Source organism: Hypanus sabinus, chromosome 4 (assembly GCF_030144855.1).
Source record: "Hypanus sabinus isolate sHypSab1 chromosome 4, sHypSab1.hap1, whole genome shotgun sequence".
Taxonomy (NCBI): Eukaryota; Metazoa; Chordata; class Chondrichthyes; order Myliobatiformes; family Dasyatidae; genus Hypanus; species Hypanus sabinus.
Window position 1 is genome coordinate 175,778,869 of NC_082709.1, and position 14,985 is coordinate 175,793,853.

At 41.9% G+C, this 14,985-nt stretch overlaps 1 protein-coding gene across 2 annotated transcripts in view; it reads right to left on the reverse strand.

Annotated features, from left to right (window-relative positions):
- LOC132393529 (calcipressin-1-like) overlaps nt 1-14,985 on the reverse strand; it is an 89,684-nt gene that overhangs the window by 14,998 nt on the left and 59,701 nt on the right. The window contains exon 1 of one of the 2 annotated variants that reach the window (XM_059968910.1): nt 9,678-9,912. The exons of the other annotated variant lie outside the window; for it this stretch is intronic. Coding sequence (XP_059824893.1) covers nt 9,678-9,761 — 84 coding nt within the window. The 5' untranslated portion in view covers nt 9,762-9,912. Of the gene's footprint in view, nt 1-9,677; nt 9,913-14,985 lie in introns of those variants that run through there. 2 annotated transcript variants of the gene reach the window in all.

Below are 14,985 nucleotides of genomic sequence, written 5' to 3' on the forward strand. Positions count from 1 at the left end.
ATCAACAAAGCCAGCCACAGATCCAAGTTAACTGACCAACACCTCAGATCCATCCTGAGAATCGCCACAATGAAACTAAATCCAGACTTTGATGCGCTGGCTAAAAAGGGAGACCAACAACACTGTTCCCACTGAAATTAAAAATAAGTTTCTTCGTTGTGTTATGTAAAAAATGCATTTGAAAATATTTTTTTCAATAAGCCTTACATGTTACATGTCATTTCTGTTAAGTGATGGACATGAGTAGTGCGCAGGTGCACGTACGTTCTCAAAATAAAAAATGCGCTCCAGATCAAATAATGCGCTCCGCATACTGGCGCGCTGTCAGGGTTCTGTCCTTGTGCTGGTCGTTGTTGAGTTTTGGCACAGGGGACAATTGAATAAGAAGGAGCAGGACAAGTAGACCTGCATCTCCTACCGTTTTTGAAATAAAGACAGGCAGGAGGAGAGTGATGATGATAATATCTTGAAGGATAACAGAATTTTCAGTACTTTAAAATAATAACTGTTACTATTAAAAAAAGCTGTATTTTATTCATTTAATTTTCAGTGTTTTAAAAGTCATTTCAATAAATAGCTAACTACCATGGGACTTCAAAGACAGATATTTTGTTGTAATGCATTTGTTCATTTTCAATTGAAATTAAAGCACATGTTTTCTACATATTCCATGATATTTTATTTTCTCTTATGAGGTGTATTTCCAAAACACTCCGTCCATCTGCTCCTGGTCCGGCCCCCCTGTCAAATTTTAGAACCCTTTGTGACCCACAAGTCAAAAAGTTTGCCCACCCCTGCTCTAACCTTTGGAATGTGGGAGGAACATCTGGAGGAAACTGACACAGGAAGAACATATAAATCCTTACAGTCAGCAGTAGGAATTGGCGACAGTAGTGCTGTAAAGTGATACGCTAACCACTCTGCTATTGTGCTGCTCATACGGAAACTAAATAATAAAAAATTATTCTCACAATAACCAGGTCAGAGAATATTTAGTGAATATAATCTCTCCCTACCACTAAGATGGGTTGGCAACCATTACCACTGAAAGAGCCATATGGACCCATTTCCCACAGAAAAGAAAACACTGGGAGCCACAAAACCCGTTTGACATTTAAAATGAAGTAACACTGCATACAATGTTTTTTTTTGCCTTTATGCTATGTATAAACAACTATAATGTGTTACATTTATGAAATTGATGAACTCCTGCAGAGAAAATGAAATTACATTTCTGTATGCAACAAAAACATTTTGAACTCCGAAAAAAAGACGTTGGGTTGAAGGTTACTCCATAGTTAGCCTACCTTTGATCGAAAAATTAAAAGAAATCGTGCACTGGCGGGTGTCAAGGATTGGCAGTGGTGACGTATATTAATAGCGATAAAAAAACACGTTGTGGCGGTGTGCTACACGCAGCGCTAAGATAACGACACTGCAGTCAAAGATAGCTTTATTCGAACTAAACAGCCTTGCTTCAAAGCCTCCCTCAACCCGCCCCCCGTGGGCGCGAATGCTCCAAAAGACACGTACTCACAAACCCCCGTAGGCTATCTCCCTTAGCCGGAACGGTGGCTAATTGTGAGCCAGTTCGGATGTGCCAGGAAATGGTGTCGCCACAACGTTTTAGTTAGATTGTACAAGATCACCGTAATCTTCAAATTTCGAATTACATTTCAAAAACTAACAAACCATGGGGAGCCGCAGCACAGAGATGAAAGAGTCGTATGCGGCTCCGGAGTCGCGGGTTGCCAACCCCTGCACTAAGACTATGTTAAATATCTAGACCATTATTTTTATAGAAATATGTAGGCTGATCTGATTGACAATTTAATATGGAATCATGGAAGGTTATTTACTTCAATGAACAAAAGAAGTTATACTCCTTGTGTTGTGCACCGATGAACACTGGTGCACCTCAGGGGTGTGTGCATAGCCCACTGCTCAACTCACTCTACACACGACTGTGTAGCTAGGCATAGCTCAAATACCATCTAGAAATTTGCCAATGATACAACCATTGTTGATAGTATCTCAGATGGTGACGAGAGGGCGTACAGGAGTGAGATATGCCAACTAGTGGAGTGGTGCTGCAGCAACAACCTGGCACTCAACGTCAGTAAGACGAAAGAGCTGATTGTGAACTCAGGAAGGGTAAGACGAAGGAACACACACCAATCCTCAGAGGGATCAGAAGTGGAGACAGTGCGCAGTTTCAAGTTCGGAGGATCTAACCTGGTCCCAACATGCAGATATAAAAAAGGCAAGACAGTGGCTATCCTTCATTAGGAGCTTGATGAGATTTGGTATGTCAACAAATACACTCAAAAACTTCTATAGATGTACCGTGGACAGCATTCTGACAGGCTGCATCACTGTCTGGTATGGGGGTGGGGGCTACTGCACAAAACTGAAAGAAGCTGTAGAAGGTTATAAATCTAGTCAGCTCCATCTTGGGCACTAGCCTGCAAAGTACTCAGGACACCTTTAGGGAGCGGTGTCTCAGAAAGGCAGCGTCTATTATTAAGGACCTCCAGCACCCAGGACATGCCCTTTTCTCATTGTTATCATCAGGTAGGAGGTACAGAAGCCTGAAGGCACACACTCAGTGATTCAGGAACAGCTTCTTCCCCTCTGTCATCCAAATGGATACTGAACCCTTGAACACTACCTCACTTTTTAAAAAATATATAGTATTTCTATTTTTTTGCATGATTAATTTTTATTCGATATGTATACGGCAATTGATTTATTATTATTTTAGTTTGTTTTGTTTTCTGCTAGATTATGTATTGCATTGAACTGCTGCTGCTAAGTTAACAAATTTCACATCACACGCTACTGATAATAAACCTGATTCTGAAACTAGTTTTAAAAACTTTGAGTAATAAATTGGTGCTGTTCGCAATAAACTAATTATCATCCTATGCAAATCAACAAAAGCTAACTTACATGTATAACACAAAATTATCGAAACATAGAAAACCTCCAGGATAATACAGGCCCTTTGGCCCACAAAGTTGTGCCGAACATGTCCCTACCTTAGAAATTACTATGCTTACCCAAAGTTCTCTATTTTTCTAAGTCCAGACATCTTACCAAAGCTATATGCAGTAAAGGTGAGACTCTAAGATAGAGTGAACAGGTCTGGTCTCATAAGAATCAGCAGGATAAAGCCATTCATTCAGTTTTTCACTCCTTCTCTGCCATTCAATATCACAGCCAAATCCTTATCTCAATGATACTTTGCTGCATTAGCACAAGATCCTTCCATTCCCTTAAATATCTCTACCCCTCTTTGCATCTTTCTCTCCCCTCCCCCCTTGTATCTTTCTGTCCTTGCCTTCCCCCCCCATAACATTCGCCCTGTATCCCTCCTCCCCTCTCTTGCTAGCTTACTCAGTAACTGAGTTTGAACTGTCCACCAACTTAAAAGATTTCAAAGATTTCCCATTCTTTTGGGTAAAAACATCTCTGCTCATTTCAGATGGCCCCTTATTTTGATCCTACAGAACTTGCTTCCAGGTATCCCTTCAGAGAAATATCACCTACATCTACCCTGTCTAGGACCACAAGAATTTAGTATGTTTCAAAGAGGTCACCTTCTATTCCTCCAAACTAGAATTAATGAGCCCATGTTGGTAAATATTCCCTCAAAGGTCAAAAAGTGTTGTCATAAATGGTGTTTTCAATTCTTTTTTTTACATATTACTCATTGTTTGCTTAATATTACATCTTTTGAGGTTGCTGCTCAATCTACTTAGGCATCTCATCTCATACTTTCACAATTTGCTTAGTTTCAAAGATTTGCTTTATTTGTTAAAACATAAAGTTGAATACATTGTTTGCATCAAATCAGCGAAGTCATGCTGGGTGTCCCACTGGTGTTGCTACGCTTCTGGCGTCAACATAGCCTGCCCACAACTTCACTAATCCCAACGTGTACGTCTTTGGAACGTAGGAGGAACTCTGAGCACTCAGAGGAAACACGTGCAGTCGCGGGGAGAACGTAGAAAATTCTTGCAGTCAGCAGTGGGAACTGAACACCGATTAGCAATTGTGGCAACTACTACGCCACCCAAATAGAAAGAAACTAGTATCTGGTTGGATTAAATTAACTCACCAACTCAAGTGCTTGGAATATGGATGAAAACTGAGAGGAAACCTACTCCGTCACAGAGAGAATGTGCCAATTTCACACAAGTATCGCTGGAGATCAGGACTGAACCTGGGTCAATGGAGTCATGAAACAGATAATCAATGGTCCGCACCATTGTGCCTTACATGATGGCACATTTGAGGCAGGACTAAACTTTTCTTTGGAGTGGTGGAGGTCCAGTGCAAATCTGAGAGAGGTTTATGTGATTATGAGAGGCACAAATACAGTAGACAGGGAGCATCTTTATCCCGAGGGTACATATGTCTAATACAGGAGGGCAGGAATTGAAGGCGAGAGGGGATGTGAGGGGCAAGTTGTTTCTCCTCCCCCCACAGAGTGGTGGATGTCTGGAATGCACTGCCTGGCATGCTGGTAGAGGCTTTTAAGAGACGTTTAGATCGGCACATATATATGAGGAAGATGGAGGGATATGGACATCATACATGTAGGAGGGATTAGTTTTTTTTGGGATTTTTAATTTAAGTTTTAGCTGATTCAGCATAACATTATGGGCCGAAATCCTGTTCCTGTGCTGTACTGTTCAATGTTCTAAATTATGACATCCTGACACCAGCCACTTTCTGAAATGATTAACAGACACCTATTGGCACAAATATACATACATTTAAAAATGATATTTTATTATTTTTTCTCTGCTCCCTCCAACAGGAGTTACACTATTGCTTGTTTCTGATAAACTGATTATTGTCAGTGTCCCTACACTGCACTATAATTTCCCATTAACATTCTAAAATTCCCCTGAAGAGAAACCCCCCCCCCACTCCTTTTCCACCACTACACCTACCCAGATTTCAGTGAAACCTCTGCAACACAAAAGCCACCTCTTTCCCCCAGCATTGGTCCCAAAAAACAAAAACAATTTTCCCATCAATCTTTGACTTCAGCATTAAAATTCTGACGCTATGCTACTTTGCAAGTGGCTTAAGCAGAGATCCCATGATAATTAAGTGATTTCTCTTTTTAAAAAAAAAGTTGAGAAGTTGTTCATTTTACTTCAGCAGGACTTTACTCCATGTCTGTGGTTTCCCCACAGCACACACAAATATACAAATCTTCAAAGTGCACTGCAGATGCTGTGGTCAAATCAAGACATACAAGAAAGCTGGATGAACTCAGCAGGTTCGGGCAGCATCCGTTGAAAGAAGCAGTCAACGTTTCGGGTCGAGACTCAGTCCTGATGAAGGGTCTCGACCTGAAACATTGACTGCTTCTTTCAACGAATGCTGCCCGACCTGCTGAGTTCATCCAGCTTTTTTGTACGTCTTGATATATACATCTTCTACTGCTGCGGTGTTGGCCAGCACTGGGCAAACACAGTCTTGAGGCTATATAGTTCCCCATCATTACGAGATTCCTTGTCATTCCCAAGTCAAATCGTCTACTACATCATGGTGAGGTCGTCATTCACTCACCCCTCCTGCAACCTCTGTCCACTTACGTTATAAGAACCCTGTATGCACTGGACAAGTGCAACAGGGTTCTCATCTTTTGTATCCCCATACCATTCACTTAGTCAAATCTCTTCTATCATTCCTGACCACCCAGTTCTACTGCACTTTATCCAAGGGGTTGATCAGTCTCTTGGAACAAAGTGCTCTGACTGCTTCCTCCCTCCCTTGTGCATTATGGCATCCAGATTTCTAACTGAGCCGAGTTACTCGAGTTGTAGGTATTCCTTGCAGTTGTAAGCACATGAATTATAATAATTTCCATCAGCTCCCAGTTACTGCAGCTAAAACATCTCGCCTGCCTCCCAACACCTTAGCTCTTTAAATATCTAGTCAGCTTGTTGCCCCCATCTCACAGAATGTCTTTACTCAAAGTTCAAAGTAAATTTAGTATCAAAGAACATCTCACCATGAGATATTTTGCATTCACATGAATCAAAATACAAAATTTATTAAAAACTATACATAAAGACTGACTAACAATATGCAGAAGACAAGTTGCGCAAAAAAAAATACTGAGAACAAGTTATCGGGCTTTGAAAGTGAGTCTGTAGATTGTTGAATCAATTCAGAGTGGAGGTGAATGAAGTTATCCAGGCTGGTACGGGTGCTTGATGGTTGTAGAGTAATAATTGTTCCTGAACCTGGTGGTGTGGGACTCAAGACCACTATAAGTCCTTCCCAGTGGAAGCAGTGAGAAGAGAGCATGGCCTGGATGCTCAACAAATACATGCTGTGTAAATACTGCTCTCTCCCTCTCTAAAGGATATTTGTGATCAAGGGCATACGACAAAAGCTCCATCAGGTTGATTCAATTTTTGGTTGCAATCGGGGGACGGGGAGGGAGGTTCATCCCATGAGGAACGATGGGCGCACACTCACAAGTTCAGCAGAATTAGAGGTCATTGCACAGAAACACTCCCAATTTTTTTTTTGAGAACTTGAAAGAGTAGATGAAATGATGGTTTTTTCCTCCAGCTGGTGGTTTTGAACCAGGAGTTGCAGTCTCAGAATACTGGATCAGTTTTTAGAAACAGAAAACCTACAGCATAATATAGGCCCTTCAGCCCACAATACTGTGCTGAACATGTATTTATTTTAGAAATTACCTAGGGTTACCCATAGCCCTTTATTTTTCTAAACTTTTCTCTTGAAGTTGGGGGGGAAAATTGGCTGTACCCAAAAGGATATTGAGCTACCCATGAGTGCTGTGGAGGTTTAGTCACTGTGTATATATGTCCTTTCTTATAAAAACAGTATAATTTATGCTCAATTTACATTGCCTTTTGAATACTGTTGAGTACATGATGTGGCTGCAAATAAGCTTTCCATTGTACCTATACATACATGTTGTGGACAACAGACAATAGACAATAGGTGCAGAAACAGACCATTCGGCCCCTCGAGTCTGCACCGCCATTCTGAGATCATGGCTGATCATTCACTATCAATACCCAGTCCCTGCCTTGTCCCCATATCCCTTGATTCCCCTATCCATCAGATATCTATCTAGCTCCTTCTTGAAAGCTATTGTCCTTGAAAGGACATTAAACTCAACCGTGACTAGACAGTTAGACAGTTATCGGGGGGGGGGGGGGGGGCGGGGGAAGGGGGGTTGTTACTGGATATTAAGAAAATTCAGGGGAATTGGTTAGTGTAACAAAGCACATTGAAATAAAAGATTAGCCACGGTCTTACTGACATAGGCACAGGGCCTGTATGGCCTGATCTTTTAATGTTATCTTGCCCATCACTATTAAATGAATATTACTTAGATTGGTGGTGTTGTGGATGGCATAGACTGACTAAGAATACATCAGGATACAGATCCATTGCAGATAGGATTCAAAGATTTAAAGTACATTTATTATCAAAGAATTTATGCAGAATACAACCCTGTGATATGTCTTCCCACGGACAGGCAAAATACAGAGAAAATCCTGGAATGCATTTAAAGAAAAACATCAAACCATTCCCCCGATCTGCAAAAAAAGCCAAGAAACACAGAATATAAAACAAATCGAAAGAACCCAGGCATATTCAGTTCAATTCAATTTATGGGCTGAGTGCGGGCCAGTGGGACTAGGTGGGTGTAAGCGTCGGCATGGACTAGAAGGGCCGAGATGGCCTGTTTCTGTGCGGTAATTGTTATATGGTTAATTCAATCTACCTCTGTCATTTGTTATCTGCAGACCGCCCTGGACGGCAGATGGAGTTTAACCTGGCCAAATGAGAAGGTTGCACCTTGCTAGGTCAAATGCAAAGAGACTGTACACTATTACGGGCAAGATCATTATCAGTGTTGATCAACAGACTGAACTTGGGGTCCAAGGTCATAGCTCCCTGAAAGTGGCTCCACAGGTATTTGACAGGGTGGTTAAGGCAGCACAGAGCATGCTTGCCTTTATTCGTTGAGTATTTGAGATCAAAAGTTAGGATGATAAATTGCAGCTTATAAAACTCTAGTTAGGCCGTATCTGTAGTATTGCATACAGTTTTGGTCATCCCATTACAAAGTTTGGAGAGGGTGCAGAAAAGGCTTACCAGGTTGCCTGGATTGGAAGGCATGTCTAGTAACAGTTTGGACGAACTTGGGTTGCTTTCTCTGGAGGTGTGGAGGCTGAGGGGAGACCTGATAGCGGTTTATAGGATTATGAGAAGCATAGATAGAGTAGACAGAGATTACCTTTTTATTTCCCTCCCCCCCCACCCCCAGGGGATGAAATGCCAAATACCGGACTATATTTATTTAAGGTGAGGGGGAGTAATTTCAAAGGAGATGTGAGGAACAGGCTTTTACAGAGTGGTGGGGGTAGTAGCAGAGGCAGAAATGGACTTTAAAGAGATGATTAGATGGACATATGAATGAGAGAAATGGAAGAATATGGATGTGTAGGCTGAAGGGATTCATTGTCTTTCGATTACTAATTAATTGGTTTGGCACAACAGTAGGCTGAAGGGCCTGTTCTTGTGCTGTACTCCATGTTTTAGGAATGATTTACCCAGCGTGTACACAAGTAAATAAAGTTGGTTATTTCCTAATGGACATTTTGGCCTAAGTTCCAATTGTCAGATTTAGTCATGATAACTTTTAACTTCACTTTCAAATGGAAAATATTCCTTTCACAAGTACAAAATAATAAAATCTGTTCACATTTCTGATGTATCAAAATCAACATCAATACACACTACAAAATAGATGCAACACATGAAATTAAAAGTCAAACTGTAACAAGGTTAAACCAGCATTAAGTTATACCCCTCAGGATATTTTCAATGTAAAATAATTTTTAAGCCAATGTACATAAATCTTCAAACTAATTTTAGATTTACTGAGGGAATCTATTCATAATTTTTTTAACTGGCAAATATCTTCAGCTACATTAACAATTCCAGTACTGATGGTTTTACTTTGAATGGCTGATTTAATGAAGCAAACCTTTTCCCCGGGAGCCTCAAGGTGCAGCTACACCAGTCTGTGAAATATTCAAATATTCACAATTTTAAACAGGATATTCCTATTTTCTTGACATCTCCTCGCAAATAGTTAATATTCCAACAATCACTATTCTGCACTTGTAGTATAGCCTCATTTCCACGATCAGTACATGACCTGAACCCAACGGACAGTTTACAATCCATTATAACCTTGTGCCTGAATTTCACAAAAAGATACTACTTTGTTTGCACATAATAAACACCACCAACAGCATCAAGACAAAAATCTGCCATCTTCGTGCACAATCCCATCTTTTCCCTAAAATGGACTAAACTCACAGTAACACAAGAATTTTGCAACAGAGGATCAAATTGTCCTTCATTCCACATCAGTGATGTGCGGAGAATTAAGAAATCAATGCAAGATATTCCTAACATCAGTTTCCAACAGGAGTACACACTGAATTAGCGCGTGGCGTACAAGTTAAATTCCAAACATTCTCACTGCCACTTGCATCTATCAGGTCCAGTTCCGGATCAGCATGATAAGTTGAAACTGGACTGTCAACGCCGAGCTGTTTTCTTGAAATATAGTTAAGCCCACTCCTTACCCGTAAATCACCATCTGTAAAAACTTCATTGTCAGGCAAACAAGCAATCAGAATCCTGTTGCACTTAAGGCTCTGCAGATGCATGGTTTCGCTGGTCACAGCTTGAATAACTGCAAAGGAGTTTCAAGGCTGCTGATCCAATGTGATCGTTATGACTTACAAGCTGCCGTGCACTGCTCTGGCTTATATAGAATTGAGTGATTACTCTCCGAAGATTTCCAGTGTGAGACAGCAAATTCTTGAACAAAACCAGCAAGTTCCAACTGGGACAAAATGAACTTCGAATGGAAAGTAGTGACATCAGCACATGGTCAGATATCTATGCTAATCAGCTTGGCTTTGCACGGGAAGATGGAAAAAACAGCTGATGCTGCCCGGCAGCTGTGTTATCATTGGTTCTGCACATAGTTTCCATCAGCAGTAATTCCATTTAACACCCACTTGATTTCAATGGCTTGCCTGAGATGGAAAATTTTACACTGTGAAAGGAACTGTTAAATAGTAACAGAACTGACTCATTAAACTGTGTGAAGATATTAGGGAATGATAGAGGAGGTAAAAAGGAACCCTTTGATCTCCTCTGCTCCCCCTTGCCATTCACACCACCACTTGAATTTAGCCACCTCTACCAAAACCGAAAATAAGCCGTTACCAACATTGCCTGTTCCATTTATAAATTTCACAGAATTGATTGGCCAAAACAAAATCACGCAAAGGCACTATTATGTTACTGTTAGTGCGCAGCGACGGCGATCTGCTGCATTTGAAGGTGTCAGCAGATCCCAACTATTCTGCCAGCTCCAAGTCATGTTTCAGCCAAGGAATATTAAACTCTTTTTTGGTGCCTTTGGGTGGAGGCCAGTAACATCATGAAGAAACCCACCCACCTTGCTCACCATCTGCTTGTCCTACTTCCAGCGGAGACGAGAACCCAGGTAGCATCCATACCAGGACCACTAGACTCAACCAGAAATGTTAACTGCTCCTTTCTCTCCACTGATACTTCTTGACCGAGGGCAGAAGTGGCACGGTAGCGTTGTGGTTAGCACGACATTTTACAGGGGCCAGGGTTCAATTCCTGCCGTTGTCTCTAAGGAGTTTGTATCTTTTCCCCATGACTGTGTGGGTTTCCTCCCAGTCTAAAGACATTACAATTGGTAGTTGGTAGATTAATTTGTTATTGCAAACTTGGCCAAGATGAATTTGGGGGATTTGCTGGGAGGGCAGCTTCAAGAGCTGGAAGGGCCTATTTCATGCTATAGCAATGAAATTAAAATATTGCTTTCCCCAAGCAATATGGCTGATCAGCACCTTCACTTACTAACTCACCCCTCCATATACCCCACCACCACTACTTCATAATTTCCTGTCAGTCACCTATATACTGACACTCCTGTGCCTAGCATCACTTTATGGATATACAATCAACGCATACAAGCTATCTTATGTATTTATTATTTATTGTTTTTTATTATTGTGTTCTTTATCTGTTTTTTTTTGGTGAACTGCATCTAGAGTAATAACTATTTTGTTCTCCTTTACACTTGCATACTGGAAACGACATAAAATAATCCTGAACCTCATTTCAAAGTCTCCAAGCACAAAACAAGCAAAGGGCACGTGGGAAGGGGAAGGTGATGAGGGAGAATTACAACTGGAACTAAGCAAGCTTACTGACACAGACAGAAGTGACTCCAAATGATGAAATCGGGATCAAAGTTGCAAACTGTTGGAGCTCTGTGGGTCAATAAGTGTCCGTGGAGACAAAGAAATGGTTGACATTCCAGGTTGAGGACAGAGTGTGGAGGGAAGATGGCCAGTACAAGGTGACGAGAGGGAGTGGGGGTGGGTGGGTGGTGAGGCAGACTGGTGTTGGTGACTGGTGGAATCAGGAATGGAGGGGGTGAATGATGAGCACATTTATTGATCAAGGTTGGTGGGTGAGAGGTGTAAACAAATAAGGGAAAATATGGGGCAGATGTTGCCAGGTGGGAAGAAGTGAAGAGGCGGGGGTGTGAGATTGTAAGGTGGCAAGTGGAGACAGATAGAAAAGTGATGATCTGCAGTTGGGAGAGTGGAAAGGAAGGGTAGGACAAGGAATAAGCAACCCACGTGGGTGAGTAGGTGGGAACCAGATGGGGGAGGGTGACAAATCTAGTCGGTGTTAGAAAAATGGAATTGGCAGTGTATTATTATCATATGTACAATGAAAAGTTTATACTGCATACTGTTCATATAGATCAGATCATCACACAGTAGATCAAAGTAAAACAATAACAATGCAGAATAAAATTTAACAGCTACAGAGATAGTGCAATGCAAGTAAACAATCAGGTACAACATCCCAGTGAGGCAGATAGTGATGCCAAGTGTCCACGTGATCATACTAGGGAAACCTTTAATAGCTCTACTGGGGTGGGGTAGAAGCTATCCTTATGCATGATGGTACTTGTTTTCAGGCTTTTGTATTTTCTGCCCAATGGAAGGTGGTAAAGGATGAGGAGTCTGGAAAGAAATGACAAATGAAAAATGGAATTTCTAGTGGAGGAGAGGGAGAAAAGTACTAGGTGGGATGGCCAACTTCAACAACTTTGCACAAATCAACATTGTCTGTAAAGCTACAATGTGCCTACTAGGTGCAGTCCCTTACAGTTACTATGGAGTTTAGTTGGATCAGTATGGTTTAGTTGGAAGCCCAGAATCAGCCCAAAGACAAGTCAGAGCGGGAGTGAGAGAAGGATAGAAAACAAACTTTAGGGAGCTGGAAGGGTCAACTCTCGCGAGCTGGGCAGAAGCGCTCAGCGAAATGACAAGCCAATCTTCAATTGCAGTAGATAACCAGGCAAGGGCCCTATGGAATTGAGAATACCAGATATTCACCACCTTCCGTGAGTAGTGCCTATAACCGCACTAATGGAATCATCACAATATTGTCACCCAAGAAGTTGACAAATATTCGCCACCAAATCAACAGATGCTGCGTGACCTGCCAAATTCCTCCAGCAGCAGGTTTTTTACCCGAGTCCAGTATCTGCAGTCTTCTCGTCTCCACTGACGCCATCATGCTCCTAAAAAGGACTTTATTTGCATTAATAAGATTGCTCCTCATTCCTATAAACACTAAAGTGCTTCTAGTTCATTTAACTGCTTGTGACAAGACAGACCTCTCAGCCTGGAATTAGCCCACCAGAGCCATTTTGGATTACTTCCAATATGCCAGGTACCTTCCAACAAATTGCTGCACTTGTCTGCCAGCTAACATTTTGCAATTCATGTACAAGAACACCTATGTGTCTCTGTACTGTGTGCGCGCCCTTAAATCCCGGTGAAGTTGTCGGGTGTCGTCATGACAAGCTTTTTGTACCGATCTTTTTGGTGATTGCTCATCATACGGCATGTCTTGGGCATCAGAAACCTGATCATCCCATCCCTCTTCAGGTTTTTTTTTGAGGTCAAGTTGACTCTCAACCCAGGCATGGATGGAGAGCGTGCAAGGGAGCTGGCTGGATTCGAACTCGGGACCTCTCGCCCCGAACCTCCAGCACTGATACCACTATGCCACCAGTCTACAATTGCTCTCCATTTACATAACAGATAGCTGTTTGATTCCTTTCAAAAGTGAACCATTGTGGTTGTTGAAAATCAGAAAGGAAACCCAAGATGATCCTGATCAGGAAGAATAAAGGTCGCTCTTTGACTTAACATCCTCCAAGATGACCACAACCTTGTAGTGGTTTGGAGTTTGCATGCCTTAATGACACAAAGAGTTATGCAGTAAGGGCTTTTTGCTTTGGCTCTTGGTAGGCTCACTAAGTCAAACAGGTCAAGGGTTGAGGTACAGACAAAGAGTGGTCCACCAGTCTTCGAGTCCACCAGGTTCGAGTGTTCAACTTAGGGCTAAAAACCCTGATTGTTAAAACAAATTATGGAAACAACAAGAAAGAATCCTTCTACATCTCAGTGCGATGGTATTTCTGAGTCTCCACCAGGGCTTGCACGGCTGACAGTTGTGAAAACTGAGAAGTTGTTACTGGTACAATGAAGGAAGCCCTGAACACGACTAAGACCAATGGAGGACCTTCATTACTGCCCTAAACCTCATTAGCACAACAGGGAAGTAAGTTTAACTTAACACAAGTGCCAAATTAGATCTGTCAGGCTAAATAAACAAAGTTCAGAGACATGCCATGCAATTTATTGTTTTGAGGCAGCAGTACAGTGCAATACACAAACTATAAATTACAATATATTAAAAATAAAATTAAGTATTGCAAAACTAGAGCAAAAACATTGAGGTAGAGTTCATGGTTCACTGTCTTCTTCCCCTTTCCCACCTTCTTATTTTGGTTTTCCCATGTCCCTTCCTTTTCAGTGTTGAGAAAGGGTCTTGGCCCCAAGTTCAAACACTTATTCATTTCCATTAATGCCTCCTGACTTGTTGAGATCCTCCTACATTCTGAGTACATTGCTCTGGATTTCTAGTAACTGCAAAATCTTGTGTTTTTTGTCCCTTCAGAAATCTGATGGTGAAGGAGAAGGTGTTCCTAAAACTTGTGTCTTTAAGGACTTGTACCTCCTCCCTGATTGCATGGGATAATGGCTACTCCCCGGTACACCACTTCGAAAGGCAGGCTAAACCAGGTGAGGGCTGCTGGAGGCCTCATACCCTGGTACGACAGACACAACTTCTTCCCTTCCACCATCAGATTTCTGAACAATCAGGTGGCATTAATGGAAACAAATAAACATTGGCATTTGGGCTGAGACCCTTTATCATGACTGGAAAGGAAGAGTGAAAAAACAAAATAAGGTTCGCTGGGGAGTGGGGGAGGCAAAAAGAAAGGGGAAAATGACCATGAACCCTAGCATGTGAAGCCAGCTCTAGCAGACTGGGCAAATGGAATTCAGTGAGATCCCCAGTTTGTGATGCTTGTTCATACCACTGGACCTGGATTTTTGAAGTCGAGAGAGTGGAATTGCCCCAGTTGAAAGGCTTTTCCACTTTAAAAACTCGCCCACACAGGTTTCCTGTCATCGTGAGACACGACAGACAACCAGCACCTCCTCCCTGACGGTAGCAATGAGAAGATGGCTTGTCTTGGGTGGTGGGGGGTCCTTAATGGTGGATGCCTCATTTGAGGCAATCACCTTTTAAAGACTTCCTCTAAGCTGTGGAGGCTGGCATCCATGACAGAACTGGCTGAGCTTGCAATCTTCTGCAGCTTTTTCCAATCCTTTGCAGTGGTGTCTCCGTACCAAATGGTGTTGCAAATCAGTCGGAATGCTCTCCATGGAATAGGATGGCCTG